The sequence below is a fragment of the Protomyctophum bolini genome (assembly GCF_963924005.1).
Source record: "Protomyctophum bolini genome assembly, chromosome: 5".
Taxonomy (NCBI): Eukaryota; Metazoa; Chordata; class Actinopteri; order Myctophiformes; family Myctophidae; genus Protomyctophum; species Protomyctophum bolini.
In genome coordinates, this window is record NC_137866.1 from 10,644,717 (window position 1) to 10,660,633 (window position 15,917).

The following is a 15,917-nucleotide window of genomic DNA, read 5'->3' on the forward strand; positions in this document are numbered from 1 at the left end:
AGTTCTAAATATAGACATCTCATAAAATCAGTCAACATCAAATCGCATCATCGCATGCCATGATACATTCATCTTTGACAGCTATGTTTAAAGGGGTCCGATTAAGAAATGCATTGACAAATGTGTAATCTGAAATCCACAATTGTCAGGGTACAACCCGTGAACTGGGACACATCTAATGAGTAATGACTTTCCTCACGTTTAAAACTGTTTTATGAAGCATATCTAGGGTAATGGTCAAAAGTCAACTATTAATGTGTGCTGTATGCATGGTAGAGAAGGCCAAAATAAGATATCAGACAACAGGGGGACACTCAAAAGCCAAATCAAAATAATTTATTTTTTTTGGTGACATTTCATACAGTTCTAGAATTGTGTCTCAAACACTTAATCAATCCATTACTATATTTCGTTTTGCCACCCCAACCCAAATTAACAGAAAATAAACCAAACATGGAGAAAAAAAAAGCAATTCCTGTAGTTTTTGCAAGCCTGTCAACATCAATATCATAACCATACGCTTCTAAAAATGATTTCACATTACTTAAGAGTAAGATTTTTTTTGTTTTTTACAAGTTAGTGCATTTATTTCATTACACTAAATCACTAGCTGCTCATACTCATTAATGAAAAAGAAATAACAGCCCCAGTGATTGGTTACTCGTTTACTGCATTACTAAACCCAAAGTCAACGCTCAAGTATTCTTTCAGCTGAAATCGCAAACAATATACAAATGTCGTATGCTTGATTTTTCTTCTGCAAATGCGATTTCACACAACTTTGGGGAAACCAGCCTACCAAGATTGGGGAAAAAGCGTTGCACAGTAGGATTAAAATAAATAAAAATTAAAAAGCAATACATACAGTGAGTCAAACTGCAAATTCTAAGTCAAACAGTTTTTTTCTTTCGTTTCAAATTTAAAAAAAAAAAGGGGGAGAAGGAAAATAAAACTGCAAACTCACCCTAAAAAGCACAAAAACAATCTGTTGGATACCTGTTGACAGCCTCCCTCTGTAAGTTCAGCACTAGAACAATTACATTCTCCCACACACATCTCTAGTGAAGGGCTTAGAACAATATAGCATAGGCAACTACACCTCTACAGTTTTTTTTTTTTAAAGTCCAGTTTGACTGGGCCAAAAGATTCCCCAATGACTACATTATACAGGCCTAGCTGACCTCATCGTCAATAAAACTCAAAACTTTAACTTATCCAAGTCGACTATGATCATAGGCAGCTGGCACATAGCACATGATAATGGTCAGATTATTTTTTACACCGTTGACTTGGCTGCCCAATGTTAGATAGCTATTATCTTTAGCTAAAAGCAATCTTCAGCCTACTTTTGACACTATACCCTTGTTAAGAACAGCACATGAATATTAGCTTAACCTGGATATCTTGTGTTGATGTAGAGAAGCCAAATCAGGCGCATTACACAGTCACATCTGTCCATTAACCTATTCCTTATCGTCATTGAAAATTACATAGTCCTACTATGCAAAGTAGTTGTAAACAGAGAGCCTGACTGATTATCAGCATGAGTATGTTCTGAATGCATTCAGGGGGATAGCGGATTGAGATGAAGCAACTTAAAAATAACAACTTTGGACCAAGCTAGCAGATTCACCTTGGATAACAGGTCAGTGCACATCCAGAGTGACTTTCAGGGTTTAAAAAAAAAGGGGGAAAAAAAGAAATCACCTTTCTGCCAACTGTAGGCTTGGCTGTGGCTTAAATCATATATATAACATCTTACCGATACATTTGAGCCAATCATTGACCGGGATCAAAATACCACCATAGCACACATTTCATGAATATACATTTGAGGACGACACTGTCCAGGGTCAGGACAATGATTCTGAATCTCAGATGTAAAATCAATATTTGCCATTTCATTCATAATCAGTGCAACAGCAAACTGTAGCACTCCAAATTGTTCAATCAATGCATACACAGACATCAGTCAAACCCTTCAGTCATTCTTGACAACTTAAGCCACACAAGGAAAAAAAACTGATGTCTCATTGCGTGTTAGTGATATCTTTGTATATGTACATAACATATGTATGTTCTTTTCTTCTTAGTGCATATGTTCCTTGCAGACCAACATCTATTCTTTAAAATAAAATCAATAAAAGGTAGAGGGCCTATTACATGGCCCAGCACCCCACCTCTCCCCAGCAGAGCTGAAAGGAAATGGCCTCCAGAGAAACTGCACTGACTGAAATTCTTTTAAGTATTTTCTGGAGGCCAAAATGAGATCATTTTTTTCCCTTTTCAAATCAATCTTGAAAGTTCACACTTCTTCAGATGATGTTTTTCCCCACTAGTCCTGGATGTCCCAGTCTTATTGTCATTTTAAAAGCTTTTCTTTGGACAAGTTCCAGGCAGGGTGAGGTGGCTACCACAAGGTTGTTGCTTTTATAGGTTATTCATTTTATATATATATATATATATTTATATATATCCATGTATATACTCATTTTTTTCCCATTCATATAAAGTTTTTACTTTGGCGATACTGGTGGGATATTCTGCTCTTTGCCAGTGTGCCTGTAGTTCCCTTGAGGGGAGCTGCGTTGAGCTGGAGGGGGGCGCCGCTGATCACGGAACTTAAGACCCCCGGTGCCTCTAGGACCATTGTTGCGATAGTAGCCTTGGGGCTCGCGTTCACGTGGAGGCCGACTTTCCTTGCATTCCCAGCCCCCCTCCCTGTCGTGGCCCTTCTCCTGCTTGTCTCCAGGGCTGTTGCTGGAGCCTGGCTCCTCTGCCTTGTTCACGCGCAACTCACGCAGAGGCTGGCCCGATGCAGTGACAGAGGGAGCCAGGGCAGGGGCCACGGGAGGGGGGTCCTTGGGTGGTCGCTGGCACACTTCGGCATAGCTGAGCTTACGTGGCTCCTGGACCAAACAAAATAGAAATAATGGTGTTTACCGTTTGACAGACTAAGACAACTACAATACAAGTTCCTTTTCTAACACACACATCAAACCCTCAGATCTCATAATCTGAACGCTCATTGGGATAGAAGTGAAAGTTTATGACTTTGGTGAAAGAGGAGGAAAGAAAAGGGAAGGGGAGAAGAGAAGAGAGCTAGAGAACCAGAGTAAATTCTTTCACTGCCCATTTTCCCTCTATGCGCAAAATATCTCATCATCGGGTCTTAAGACAAAAGCCTATCCACAATCCCTTAAATCCATGTGTCCAAAGGAGACCAGTAAAAAAGAATCTTTAGCAGTCAGGTCTGTGTTTTGGGTCAAGAGTTCTGAAAGTGCAAGCTCTCCATTTTCAAAATGAGCGCACCAACACCTTTTTAACACCCTGAGCTCACAGGACGAAGTTCTCCGCCCTTTCAATTAATAACACCCAGCGCCCAGGACGGAGATTGATCAAAAGGACGGATATCAAAACCGATCGCATCGCTCTACAGGCTGGGAGCGTCTGTTGCACAACATTCGATGTTGAGCAACAGTGGGACGTGATCGAAATTGTCCCCCCCCCGCCACTGTCTAATTCTAAGCAATGATGTGTAAGACGGCCCACTGTGGTCCCGTCGCTAGTCTCAGTATAATTAATCATACCTCCCGTTGTTGTTGATCGCCCCTAGAGTGTTTTGGCTACATCTAGCTGCTTCAGCCACATCCGGGATAACATCCGGTCCGTTGGTAAAAGTGCTCCGCTGCTATAAATCGCTGGGCGCTATGATTTAATGGATTAAATAACCCTGGGTGTTCAGGGTTTTAACAGGTCTCCGGTGGACACTTCATGCCTAGAAGAAAATAATACTTTTTCAAGTTTTGGCCATTATTTCTAAAACTCACCTGGGCAGGTGTGGCGATGGTGGCTGTAGCAGGAGCCGGGGTAGGGGGGCTGGGGGAAGCTGGTGTGGCAGCAGCACTGGGCTGAGGCCTGGGGCTGGATACAGGCTGTGTTATCAGTGGAAGGTTGGCTGCAGGCGCAACAGGTGTGGGTGGGGTCATTTTTTGGGATGGGGGCTCGGCCCGCTCAACCTTCTTGTCCTGACGAGTGATGCTATAAAACAAAAGGAAGTTTCAGTACAAATTATAATTTCTAATTGTCTAATCAGGGTTTCTGCATGTGATTGCACCTCTTACCTGGGGGCAGGTGGTCCAATTGGTTGTAGAACAGAAGGTTTGCCTGCAGTCTGAGCAGGACTAGAGACAATCACAGGTTCCTCTGTGACTGGGCCGTGGACTAAGCCTGAACCGACAGTGACTTCTTTACTGCCTTGTTCCATCTGTGAAAGTCAAAGAGGCATTAAATTAAACATGGGTGGTTCACTCACTTTTACACTGCAGCACACAGACAAGTTTGGAAAAGGTCAGTAATGATCTGCCACTTATGCTAACCTTGTCCCTGTTCAAACCACGTACAACATCTGACATTCGGTTCTCCAGCACAGGTTCTCCAAGTGTGCTGACCACACATCCAGGCAGAGGAGGGAAATTGGTAGCAGCCAGGTCAAACTTGGGGGGTGAAACCTTGACCTCTGCTAGCGGTACAGGCCTCTGAAAGGGGAAATTTAATTCAGTCAAAGAAAACCACAGACTATATCAGCCATTTTCAAAGCAAACAAATTATAAAAATGCCATTTACCACAAGACGTTCATCCTCTCGCCTTCTCCGTGTTCCTCTGTAGGTAGTGCTCCGTCTGCATTACAGAATTTATTTTAAGTGCGATTATTCAATGAAATCTAAACCCACAACACAGTAGCTACATGCATGTCAATTTTCGCAAAGGCGAACCCAAGGTAGTTATTTTATTTATTTCAGGCCACTTAACAGAACAGATATATAAAGTATACACCTCAAACCCTCAGATCTCATAATCTTAACGCTCATTGGGATAGGAGTGAAAGTTTATGACTTTGGTGAAAGAGGAGGAAAGAAAAAGGAAGGAGAGAAGAGAGATAGAGAACCAGAGTCAATTCTTTCACTGCCCATTTTCCCTCTATGCGCAAAAGATCTCATCATCAGGTCTTAAGACAAAAGCCTATCCACAATCCCTTAGTCCATGTGTCAGAACATGGCCCGAAAAGGTGTAGGCTGAAGCCAAGGTTTATTATGCCTATCTTGGTTTCAAACCAATATAAAAGAAGCCATGATCGTTGAATGACAGTAACGATGCGCAAATGCAAATCACTGACCAACGTCTTGGACACTACAACAGGTGTCAGACAGCCTTACCTTCCACGTCCAGCCATTCCGTTGTCATCACTGGGGTCCAAGGAGGAAGAGGTGAGATGTGAGAACGCTGCACTCAGGTCAGTGGTGGCCTGAACAGAGTTAGTGGTGGGAGTGGGTACAGTAGCCGGGGGCTGGGGGCTACGTAGGCCAGTGAGACTCTCAAGGGGGACAGGGGTAACAGACGATGGAGCCAGCTCACCGGTCCTCACCTGAGGCTTCACATGGTTTCTGTTGAGGAAGATTAAGTAATTAAGTCATTTGGTGGTAGATGCTGCTACAGTCAGTGACACAATTATCTGTAGGAGAGATAAGACAGCATGCTTTGTCTCCTTGATAAATGTGCAGACATGCAGTGCATTTTTATTTATTTTTGTGACCGTGATTTGTCAAAGCAGTGAGGCTTATGAAATTTGGCAGTCAGCATCCAGTAAATGGATATTTGAGCAGAGTTGACACATTTCCTACGCATGAACAAGGTACAAACAGTAAAACTATATGGTCAATTTGAAACCATTTGCCAGAAAGAAAACACCCTGCCGTTTTAGATTAAATTACATTAAATAAATACTCTTCTGACCCTCAGATCTGATTGAATCTCATAATCTGAATGCTCATTGGGATAGGAATGTAAGTTCATGACTTCGGTGGGACAGGGCAGAGAGCAAAGAAAGAAAAAAGAATTACATGACAGAAACGAAAGACAACCAAAGCCACTCACTCCACAGCCTACTTTCCCTCCATGTGCATCATGATCTCATCAGGTCAGACTAGGATAGTGAATTTTGTCCTTTTAGGACAGGCCAAAATACTTTAGTTTTTATTTTTGAGTTTGTGACCGTGATTTGTCAAAGCAGTGAGGCTTATGAAATTTGGCAGTCAGCATCCAGTAAATGGATATTTGAGCAGAGTTGACACATTTCCTACGCATGAACAAAACAAGCTACTTGAGGCATCATTAAACTCCAAACAGTAAAACTATATGGTCAATTTGAAACCATTTGCCAGAAAGAAAACACCCTGCAGTTTTAGATTAAATTACATTAAATAAATACTCTTCTGACCCTCAGATCTGATTGATTGAATCTCATAATCTGAATGCTCATTGGGATAGGAGTGTAAGTTCATGACTTCGGTGGGACAGGGCAGAGAGCAAAGAAAGAAAAAATAATTACATGACAGAAACGAAAGACAACCAAAGCCACTCACTCCACAGCCTACTTTCCCTCCATGTGCATCATGATCTCATCAGGTCTGACTAGGATAGTGAATTTTGTCCTTTTAGGACAGGTCAAAATACTTGATTCAATGTTGCCTTTAAAATAAACCTTTCAGAATATGGCTCGACATTCTAGGTAGACCTACACTACCCATTTTATTTATGCAATTGACAAATGAAAACTCAGCCATGTTTTCTTGTTAAAGCTTCTTCTTTGGCAACAACCATGTCACCAAAGACAAGTCAACAGTGAAACAAAAAATAATAAAATGGATGGTTAGTCAGGATGAGGAAAAACTGTCACATGTGATAATGGGAGATCATGATGTTTTTGGAGCCACTGTGGATGTTACCTAACCCATTTAGGACTGAGGTCAATTTAAAATAAAATAAAAGTATTCTAAATCCTAAATGTTTTCTGAAAAAACATGTTTCCATGTCAGTGGTTTTTCCAGGACCCCACCAGAACAAGATTTGAGTTAAAAACGATCGCTCTGAAATAATCTATATATTAAACGATTTGCACATTTACACGATTTTTCAAAAAATAGCAGATCTACAAGCTCGTAGCGCAGCACTTGGTACTGCCGTGCTACAAGCTTGTAGATTTATTTTCCAATAGCTAAAGTATAAAATAATCCTTAAAACATCAAGGGGTTCCCGTCCAAAATGGGTTAAAACCCCTACTCAGATAGACATAGCCATTTGAGTAAGCATGCCTACATTTATCAAATGACAAATCCAGGATGTCCATTAACTGGTAACACACATTCATCACATTGATTAAAAGGCTTAGAGCCATAAAAGAAAATCTTTTTTTATTCTGACTGGCAGGAGGCATGGGCCCAGTTATGAATTTAGTAATTTGGCTGCTGCAGTATGGCAAGAGATGGGGCGTAGTGATGAAGGTTAGTGTATTGTAACAGTTGTACCTGAAGGCATTTATTACATTCTTTCTTGAATAGAGGGGTACACTGTGGGGACAGTAAGAAGACAGTGGATAAAGAACTTTAATTTCTCTGAGGTGTCATTATCTTTACACAGAACTTGTGGATTATCTCTTAGGTGTTTGCAATAATGTGCACAGGTGGCAAACATTATTGGACTAAACCGCTGACCCCACATCCAGTGATGCTACAACACACACACAGAAACAGTCAACTCGCAGCATAGAGCAGAACATTTTATGCTTACCGGTTCCTGTTGAAAGGGCGCGTTATATTAAGTGAGTTGGTGCCAGTTTTGTAGTGTCCTGGAGAGCTAAATCCATTGACAAAGCTACTGTTGGGAAACGGGGCCTGCAAATTAAATAACAAAACTTTTACACACATCGACATCCCCTCACGCCCATCAATGATCAATGTCACTTTTAGTACAGTCATAGCTGTCATAAATTACCAATGAACAGAGCTGAAAAATCTTCAGATTGTTCATATAAACATTCATCTAAAAAATGTTAACGGAAACCCTCAGATCTCATAATCTGAACGCTCATTGGGATAGGAGTTCATGACTTTGACATGAAAGCAACAGAAAAAAGAACAGAATAATAGAAGAGAAAAGAGGGAGAGAGCCAAAGCCAATCATTCCACAACATTTCCCTCTATGCGCAAAATATCTCATCATCGGGTCTCACTTGAATAATATAGTATGATAGTTGATCGACTCATAGTCAATAGCTTGCTATCGGATTGTTAACTTGATTTATAAACGGACGGAATTGTGTGACTCACCAGTGGAGTTTCAAAGTACGGTGTGGGAGACGGCGTCCAAGTGGGAGGTACAATGCCGTAGACTGGATACTGCTGTTGGGGGTAGACATGCTGCATGTAGAGAGGAGAGTTGTACTGGGATTGGCTCTGGGACTGCTGGGCGTACATGCTGCTGTCCATGCTACGGTAGCCATTCTTTGCAAAGAATGTGTTAATGGCCTTTATCCTGGCCTGTCATCAGGTGGGAAACAGGACAAAACTCAGTAAAGGTGTACACAAATTCATTAAAAGATGCATCCTTGTGAAAAGAAGAATTAAACTGCCACTCACCATAATAGGTTTTCCCTGAAATGTTTTCACTTCCTCTCTCAAGTACTTGTATGCCTGTGGTGGTGTGGAATGAAGTCATCAAGCACATCATAAAATAACTAGGGATACACCGATATGGAAATTCTTGTCCGATACCGATGTTTAAAATAACAATTTAGCCGATATCGATAGACGTTTTAGTTTGTCATTTTTATTTACCTTTTGTGCCAGGGAAACTATACATATTCAATACAAGAAATTAATGTTCCGAATCTATAGATTGGTAGGCTGCAGATAACCAACACAGCCAATGCAAAATATATGCTTATCAACAGATAAATATCAGCTACTGCCATCGGTTAATGTCAGTTTTATTAGCCGATACTGATATTGACCGATACATTCGGTGAATCACTAAAAACGCCCCCAGAGAACATGGCAGCAAAGCAGTGTGATTCAGCTGCAGTTACCTGTTGAGCATCCGTGTCTGATTGGAATGTGATGTACCAGTTGTTGTTGTGGGCAAATTCAACACTTATCACCTTCGGACAGTTATCGTTTTTAAACAGTGATTCCACTTCCTACAGTGAGGGGAAACAAACAACAAAATTGCATATAACCGGAAGACCAACAGCTAATTTCATCCATTTGAATATAGATTAATGTACATTTAACAGCACAATTTTGTCTTACCTCTACAGGTGTCGTTTCAGGGACCTCCCTTAGGATGATAATGCACCGTTTATGATTAGGACGTACTTTCTCGCCTTTCTCATCCACTTGTACCATAGGAGAGGCTGGTGGTAAGACAAGACACACATGATCAATAGACAAATACCATAAAAATGTTGCATCAAATCTCATATTATGAAGGTTCAATCAGTCATCTTCAATCTTATATTTGTCTACTTACATCTCAAGACATCCAGGATTAGCTCCATGTCAGTTGTGAGGACTTTAATGCCCTCCATGCTAGCAATTGTCCAGATGGGGACAAACTGGTCACTGTCCATCTGGGACATCAGGTACAAGTCCTTAGACAGATTTTCCCTGATGCACAAAATGACAAAGGCAAATCCATTTGTCAAAGAACATGAGAAAAATCTCCACTTGGGAGTCCATATTCCCAGACCATAACTTCATACCTTCCGACTGGCTCTTACCTCGAGAAGTAAAATTCCAACTCTTTCTTGAGTGACTCCCTTAGGTTCTCAGTGGAGATGGGCTGTTCCTCAGTTTTCAACTCTACTGCAAACCAAGGACTCAATGTCAGAGTTGGTCAAATGTAGCATGTGATGATGAAGACAGAAGAGCAATATGTTTGGGACCATAAAGATGTAATATGGCAAGACTGACCTGAAGACCCTGTGGTGGTTTCAGCAGAGGAAAATCCCAGCTCCGGGGGGTCCATTCCATTGACTGCTATCTCAGCTGTCGCTATGGAGCCATTTTCCTCCAGAGTTGTGAATCCTACAGTGTATGGCTTGCACCCAGCAGGCAAAGTCTCAGAATAACCTGTGGTGGTGGTCAAGAGTGCCCATCAGAACAGTCCATAAATAAGCCATCATTTTTGTTTTTCCCACCCTTTTGCAACATGTAACCACATTTGAACGAAAGCCAATTTGTTGACGTAAGCCAATCTGCATATTGCAAGTCAATGTTTTAATAAACTGAAAAGAGACCATAATGGCCTGAAGGTATTGGTGGTGGTTACAAACTTGCAAACTCTGGAGAACAGAACATTTTGCAGCAACTTGGAAAACACTTTAGCCCCTTTAATCAGAGGCCATATAAAGTAATACACCCCCCAAATTACTTCTATCAATTACTCACCCTGTGATGCCTTAAATTCAGGTGAAATTAATTTATTTAACAGGGTATTCCTTCAGTGAAGGGAGTATCCCCAAACAAAGAGAATACTTGATACATTGAAGAAAATAGTGATCCAGGTTTAACAGCCAAACAACCATATTAAAAGTGTGAGTCCAAAGCTACTCTCACAGTATAATCCGTGTGTCTTGCATGCGTTCTCATTTCTTCCAAAACAGCACATCTTTGCTCAAACTGAAACATACCATCTTAAAAGACTTCCAATTTAAATAGTGTCATGCACAAACAAGGAACGCACCTGGGTGTGCAACACGAGCAGAGTTCACATGCACTGCTCATTTTGCATGAGAGCGTTTATCCCAAAAGTGTTTTAAATAAAGTTCTACTTAAAATGCTGTTTTGGATGCAATGAGGACAAGGGCTGGATAGAAGACACATTGACTATACTGTGAGCGTTTGAGTTTTAAATGGATTCTGATAGTTTTGCCGTTCACTTTGTACCACTATATTTTTTATTCTTCATTCACCAGGAAGGAATGAGATACAAACAAAAGGTCTTTATGAATTCAATGCGTCACAGGTTAATTTTCTTCGGATGAAGAATCCCTTTAATGTAACGCCCAGGATTCAAACTTGGGTCTTCCACGTGAAAGTCCAATATCTTAACCACTAGACCAAAGGTATATCCCTATGGACCGGGGGAGAAAGACTTTTGAGGTCATCAGTCTGAGGCTGAGAGCCACTTTGCTGCACTCACAGCACTTTTGACCTCCTCCCACAGGGAAACCTGATCGGGGTCACGGCACCAATATAACACCCGGGATTCGAACATGGGTCTCCCACGTGAAAGTCCAATATCTTAACCACTAGACCAAAGAGATATCCCTATGGACCTGGGGAGATATTAAGACTTTTGAGGCCATCAGGCTGAGCCACTCTGCTACAACTGCACTCGTAATCTAATAATTGCATGATTAAATAAATGATGGCATTGAGCATTTAGCTACATGTCATTTTACAACTATTGATTGACTTAATATGGAAAAGACTTTTAATGTGTTGGTAGTCTGTACAGAGAAGTTCTTAAGGACAGTAATGAAAACAATCAAGGCCTTCAGTGGCATTTAGACATTAGCATTACAGTTGGCATTGATTAGGAAATATCCAAAACACACACACACACACATACATATATATATACATATATATATATATATATATATATAAAGGACAATAATGTTTATTTTAATAATGCATCTCTCACCGTCTGTGGCATCTGAGGGGGACCAGGGGGACCCGTCAGCACCAGCGTCACTGGGTGCTACCGGGATCTCCTGCCACACCTTGGCATTGGGGTTCAGACCAGCGCCCTTAGAAGTGACCTTCAAAACAAAGAAACAATTCAAAAGTAAATAATTCTGTGATTTTATATATGATTAAACAGTTTCTTCCCCTCAACACTGTCAACAGAAGTCGTCATAAATTACAATGGCAAGTGCAAATGTAGAGGTAATTGTGTGTGCTGGTGCCCGTCCCAAAAAGCTTAAATAGTATGTAATATATCATGAGCTGAGAAACTAAAAAAAACTATAAAAAAAAAAAAAAAGGAATAGCAGGACAGCTACATTATCATGAGTTTGAAAATGATGAGTTTAAAACACAAACACAGCCCTGCATTGACGGCGCATATAATTTTTTATCTCCAGCGTTAGTTTGTATTAATTTTCATAAACAGTTATCTCTAGAGAAAGAAGAGAACATACTGGACAATATGACAATTTAGTAACAAAGACAGTAACATTACATGTTCCAATACTGACCCATAAAAAAGCTACAATACACATCAGTTGAACAAGGTGGACCCTCTTGTAAACAGAGTTGTCTTTGTATAAAGTTGTGCTTGAAATGTACTGTAATTCTGCAAACTGTTAAATATTTCAATCAGTTGTAGGCCTACATGTTTTACAACTTAGTCAAAAAGATTCGAGTATTGCCTTTCTTTAAAGAAAAAGGCAATAATCAGACCCGATGAAGACTGAAGAGCCTTGGCTAAGTCGAAACATTGTCATTAAATTACTGAACAGATGAGTAAAGTATGCGGGATTATATTTTTTCTTCATGATACTTTAACCATGCACTTCAGCCAAGTGGTGTGCGTATTAGTTTAGCCACAAAATGTTTGCAATGTTACCGCTGCATGGCACGTGTAAACGCATTTCAGCAATGAATAGTTACTTTCAAAATAACGGACCAGACACAAAAACAGACGACCTGCAAAACACGCAACTAAACCAACTAGTCATTTAAAACATGAATACTAACACGTGGCCCACGCTACAAGTCAACAAAGAGCATGTTACAGCTCTGCTTACCTCGAACAACAAAACCATTTTCAACGAGTGCCAGACGGACCAAAACCCGACTGTAACGGGGTTCTCTGCAAACGCGATGCGCCGCCAAACCCACCTAAATCGGTAGATATTTTAGCCCAAAACTACAAGACTCCATCGGCGGGACACATGCATGAAGAAGAGCGGTCTTCCATCTCAGTGTTTACCGCCAAGCCCGACTCAACCTTCTTCTCCGTTGGAGAGGAACCATGTCAATCTGCCCGCTACCCATATAGGGGTCTTCCGCGTGACTTGGTACCTGCCCCCTTGGGCAGCACAACATTTATGGGGAGTCAGTAGACTAGGCCAGGCTACACAACACGTGCCATCTCAAGTCCTTCAGTCCAAATGGAAACCATGATAGTGTTGTTGATCTGGTTCCAAATTAAACATGTTCTTGCATATCGCCGTGCTTCCTGGCGCAGCAGGGTTGTGTTGCACTAAATGCCAACAAACCCCCAGAAAGTAAGGCAAGGTGGGCTAAGGCTTATACTAGCCTCGGTACCATGCTTTCATTAGCATAAAAGTAGACTACACCAACAGACTCTTACGTCAGTGCAAAGATATCACTAGAAGTTCCGCCTGTCTACTACTGTACTCTAGATCTGGTTACAAACTTACAGCTATCATACTCTAGAAATATTGGCTCAAGAAATACTGACTTTGCAGGTATAGGTCTGGTGCCGAGAATAGAACGCATACTCTACACTTTAAGCGATAAAGATACCAACGAGTCTCACAGTATGTATTAATCTCCTTTCAAACGTGAGCAGTTCTGGCTAGTTTTTAAAACTCAAGGGGTTCCTTATCCTTAATATGTATATTTATCAGACAATGTACATTACTAGAACCATCTGTGTCACCCATACCTCCAGCCATGTCACCGATCTATCAGATCGATATTTGACGTGTTACTTGCAAACGCACCCGGCCTGACACGAACAGCTGTCACGGTCGGACAACATTCACCCACCACCTCTACAATGATCGCTCTCCAAATAAAGAAATGTGCCCGAGTCTTAGCAGTACAATGTGTCATCTAATAACGATTGCCATGCATTTGAAGTGCAACTTTTAACCGTTCAGACACATGTTTACGGCATATGCTCGTCTGTCCTACAGGCCGTAGCAAGCCAAATCCAGTCAGCTGACTACACTGCGTAACATAGGCCAGGTATTTGCAACGCATGTTATACAGTAGCTAGATGGCTAGCTGGCTAGTTAGCCAACTGCGATTAGCAGAGTGGATGGACATTGATCCGATGGCCAATCATCGAAGCAAGCAGCGATACGCTAGCTACCATAGTTCGAAAACGGAAGAAGAAAAAACTAAAACACAAACAGTATTTCACTCTTTACCCTCAAACGACCCTGTTGATATTTCACATTCGTGCCATAACTTTAGCTAATGATTACTCAGCAAACTACGGTACTTGATAAGCCTTCCCATACAGTTCAGTTGCGTAGCATTAGCCATTTTAAAGGGCTGCTGCTAGCTGGGGTGGTTTGGTTGTGTGGTGTGTGTGTGTGTGTGTAATAACGTTTGGAACAACCGTAATTATATGATGGTTCGAAATGATAACTATCGTCACCTCTCCTCCAAAACTGCATGTCACATTAACTGCTGTTCTGTTCCTCCATGTCTAACAAAATATCAATCTGTCGACGAGTTAAGGGTGTTTAAGGGTTTAAACATCACGACTTATGGTTAAAATGTTACTTAAACGCACAATATGCATTACAGTTTCACAGTTGCCAAGCAATTCGGCCCGGTTGCAATGGAACAGGAGAATTCTAATGAGCTGTAGCTGTGTTCTAGAACAAACTTGCCAAGGTTTCGTCAATGATATCACAGCTAAGCGTCAAGCGCTTCCGACACACGAGGCCCTTGAAACAGACGAAAATGTATTTAAAAGTTGTCAATGTCCATTTTCTGTTAAGCGACTGACACACGTGCAAGGATCGTCCGGCAAAGAAAATATAAACCTTTTAATGTCAAGTTACTCTACAAGGCAAGCCAAACGCGCTCCTTGCGCGTCTGTGACGTCACGGTCGTGTCCTCCCATACATCATCTACAGTCTGTTGCAAGCTAGCTGTGCTAAAAGAAGAAGGCCGCAACTCACCATGCCGCCCGACCCTCCCTCGATCCCAAGCCGAGCCTCGTCCTTCGCACCGGTCTTCGGTCCCGGATCAGCCTCCTCCTGCAACAGCAGCGGCTCTCCGCCCTGATCCGAACTCATCAGCCGCGCCTGACTCACCGTCTACCCCGTCCCTTTCTCCCAGGCCCCCCGCTCTCCACCACCGACGCCTCCCCTCACAACACCGGCGGAGCTCAGTCAGAAAAGCGGTGTGGTGGTTGTCTCCTGATCGACGGGGCTGGAGTGGACGGGCAACACTACAGCTAGCTAGCTGCCTATGCTACACAAGCTAGCTATGAATCAACCAGCCGGGCTAACGGTAGCTAGCTGTAGGACTAGGAATCAAACCCGGTCAATACGATACTAATTCTATATATGACACCGGAGCATGTCTCTTCTTAGTAGATCATCGTCCCGCTTGCGTTTCTTCCAAGTATTTCAACGCACACCAAACGCGTGAGACGCATTCCTAACCGGGCGACCGGAGCGGACACTGGGGACACGGCACGCACCTTTCCCAAAGCGCAGACAGTTCGTCCGCCCCCGTCCCGGCTGCCTTTGCGACTTCCAATCTAGATGACCTCTTCTAAAACCCATTTCCCTTTCCTGTCAGTTTATTTCACATTTTTTAATTAAATTGTCACTTTCTCAATGTAGACACTCTTGTATAAATAAACTGTTACAGTTTATGGGCCTATATGTTTTTTTTTTATAGTTTTGCGACAGGTTAAGACAACATTCACCAAAGATGCAGACACAGGCACAGCATCTAACTTGTCAACAGTGACACATACCAACAACAGGTAGATAAATAGTAATCTCAAACCAGCTGAGACCTATAGTCGTAAAATGTGGGCCAACATGCACCAACTTCTTTATGTGGCCCCTACAATGGCTGTCATAAAGTACATTTCATGTGTAGGCCTGAATTATAATACCGTAGATACATTTGTGTTCATTGCAAACTTAATACATAATAGTATGTATCCCATACCATCCCAATGCATAGTAGGAAAACACATGTCATAGTAAATAGAATTGCCAATTAAGACTTGTGAACCAAGGATGAGGCATGGAAATTAATTGAAAAGGCTCTTTATTCTT

At 41.7% G+C, this 15,917-nt stretch overlaps 1 protein-coding gene across 2 annotated transcripts; it reads right to left on the minus strand.

Moving 5' to 3' along the window:
- Positions 1 to 321: 321 nt before the first annotated feature.
- On the minus strand, positions 322 to 15,353 carry larp4aa (La ribonucleoprotein 4Aa). Of its 2 annotated transcripts, XM_080764488.1 has the most exons (17): positions 14,799 to 15,353; positions 11,549 to 11,666; positions 9,811 to 9,969; positions 9,618 to 9,702; positions 9,368 to 9,504; positions 9,148 to 9,251; positions 8,925 to 9,035; positions 8,476 to 8,529; positions 8,167 to 8,376; positions 7,628 to 7,731; positions 7,366 to 7,407; positions 5,218 to 5,445; positions 4,627 to 4,681; positions 4,380 to 4,538; positions 4,125 to 4,267; positions 3,831 to 4,041; positions 322 to 2,909 (listed from the first exon to the last, which is right to left on the minus strand). In XM_080764488.1, exons 1-17 carry the CDS (start codon positions 14,913 to 14,915, stop codon positions 2,517 to 2,519), a joined length of 2,430 nt encoding a protein of 809 aa, XP_080620614.1. In that variant the 5' UTR covers positions 14,916 to 15,353; the 3' UTR covers positions 322 to 2,516. The 2 variants fall into 2 exon arrangements, with proteins under 2 accessions (XP_080620614.1, XP_080620615.1); XM_080764489.1 differs by lacking the exon at positions 7,366 to 7,407.
- Between the last annotated feature and the right edge of the window lie 564 nt (positions 15,354 to 15,917).

Bases quoted from the DNA above. Each gene is read 5' to 3' on its own strand.
- larp4aa (XM_080764488.1), bottom strand. From the start codon at position 14,915: ATGAGTTCGGATCAGGGCGGAGAGCCGCTGCTGTTGCAGGAGGAGGCT. The intron at 9,703-9,810 runs GTCAGTCTTGCC...CTTGGTTTGCAG, and splicing joins AACCACCACAGGGTCTTCAG to TAGAGTTGAAAACTGAGGAA. The intron at 7,732-8,166 runs GTGAGTCACACA...TTTAATTTGCAG, and splicing joins CGTACTTTGAAACTCCACTG to GCCCCGTTTCCCAACAGTAG.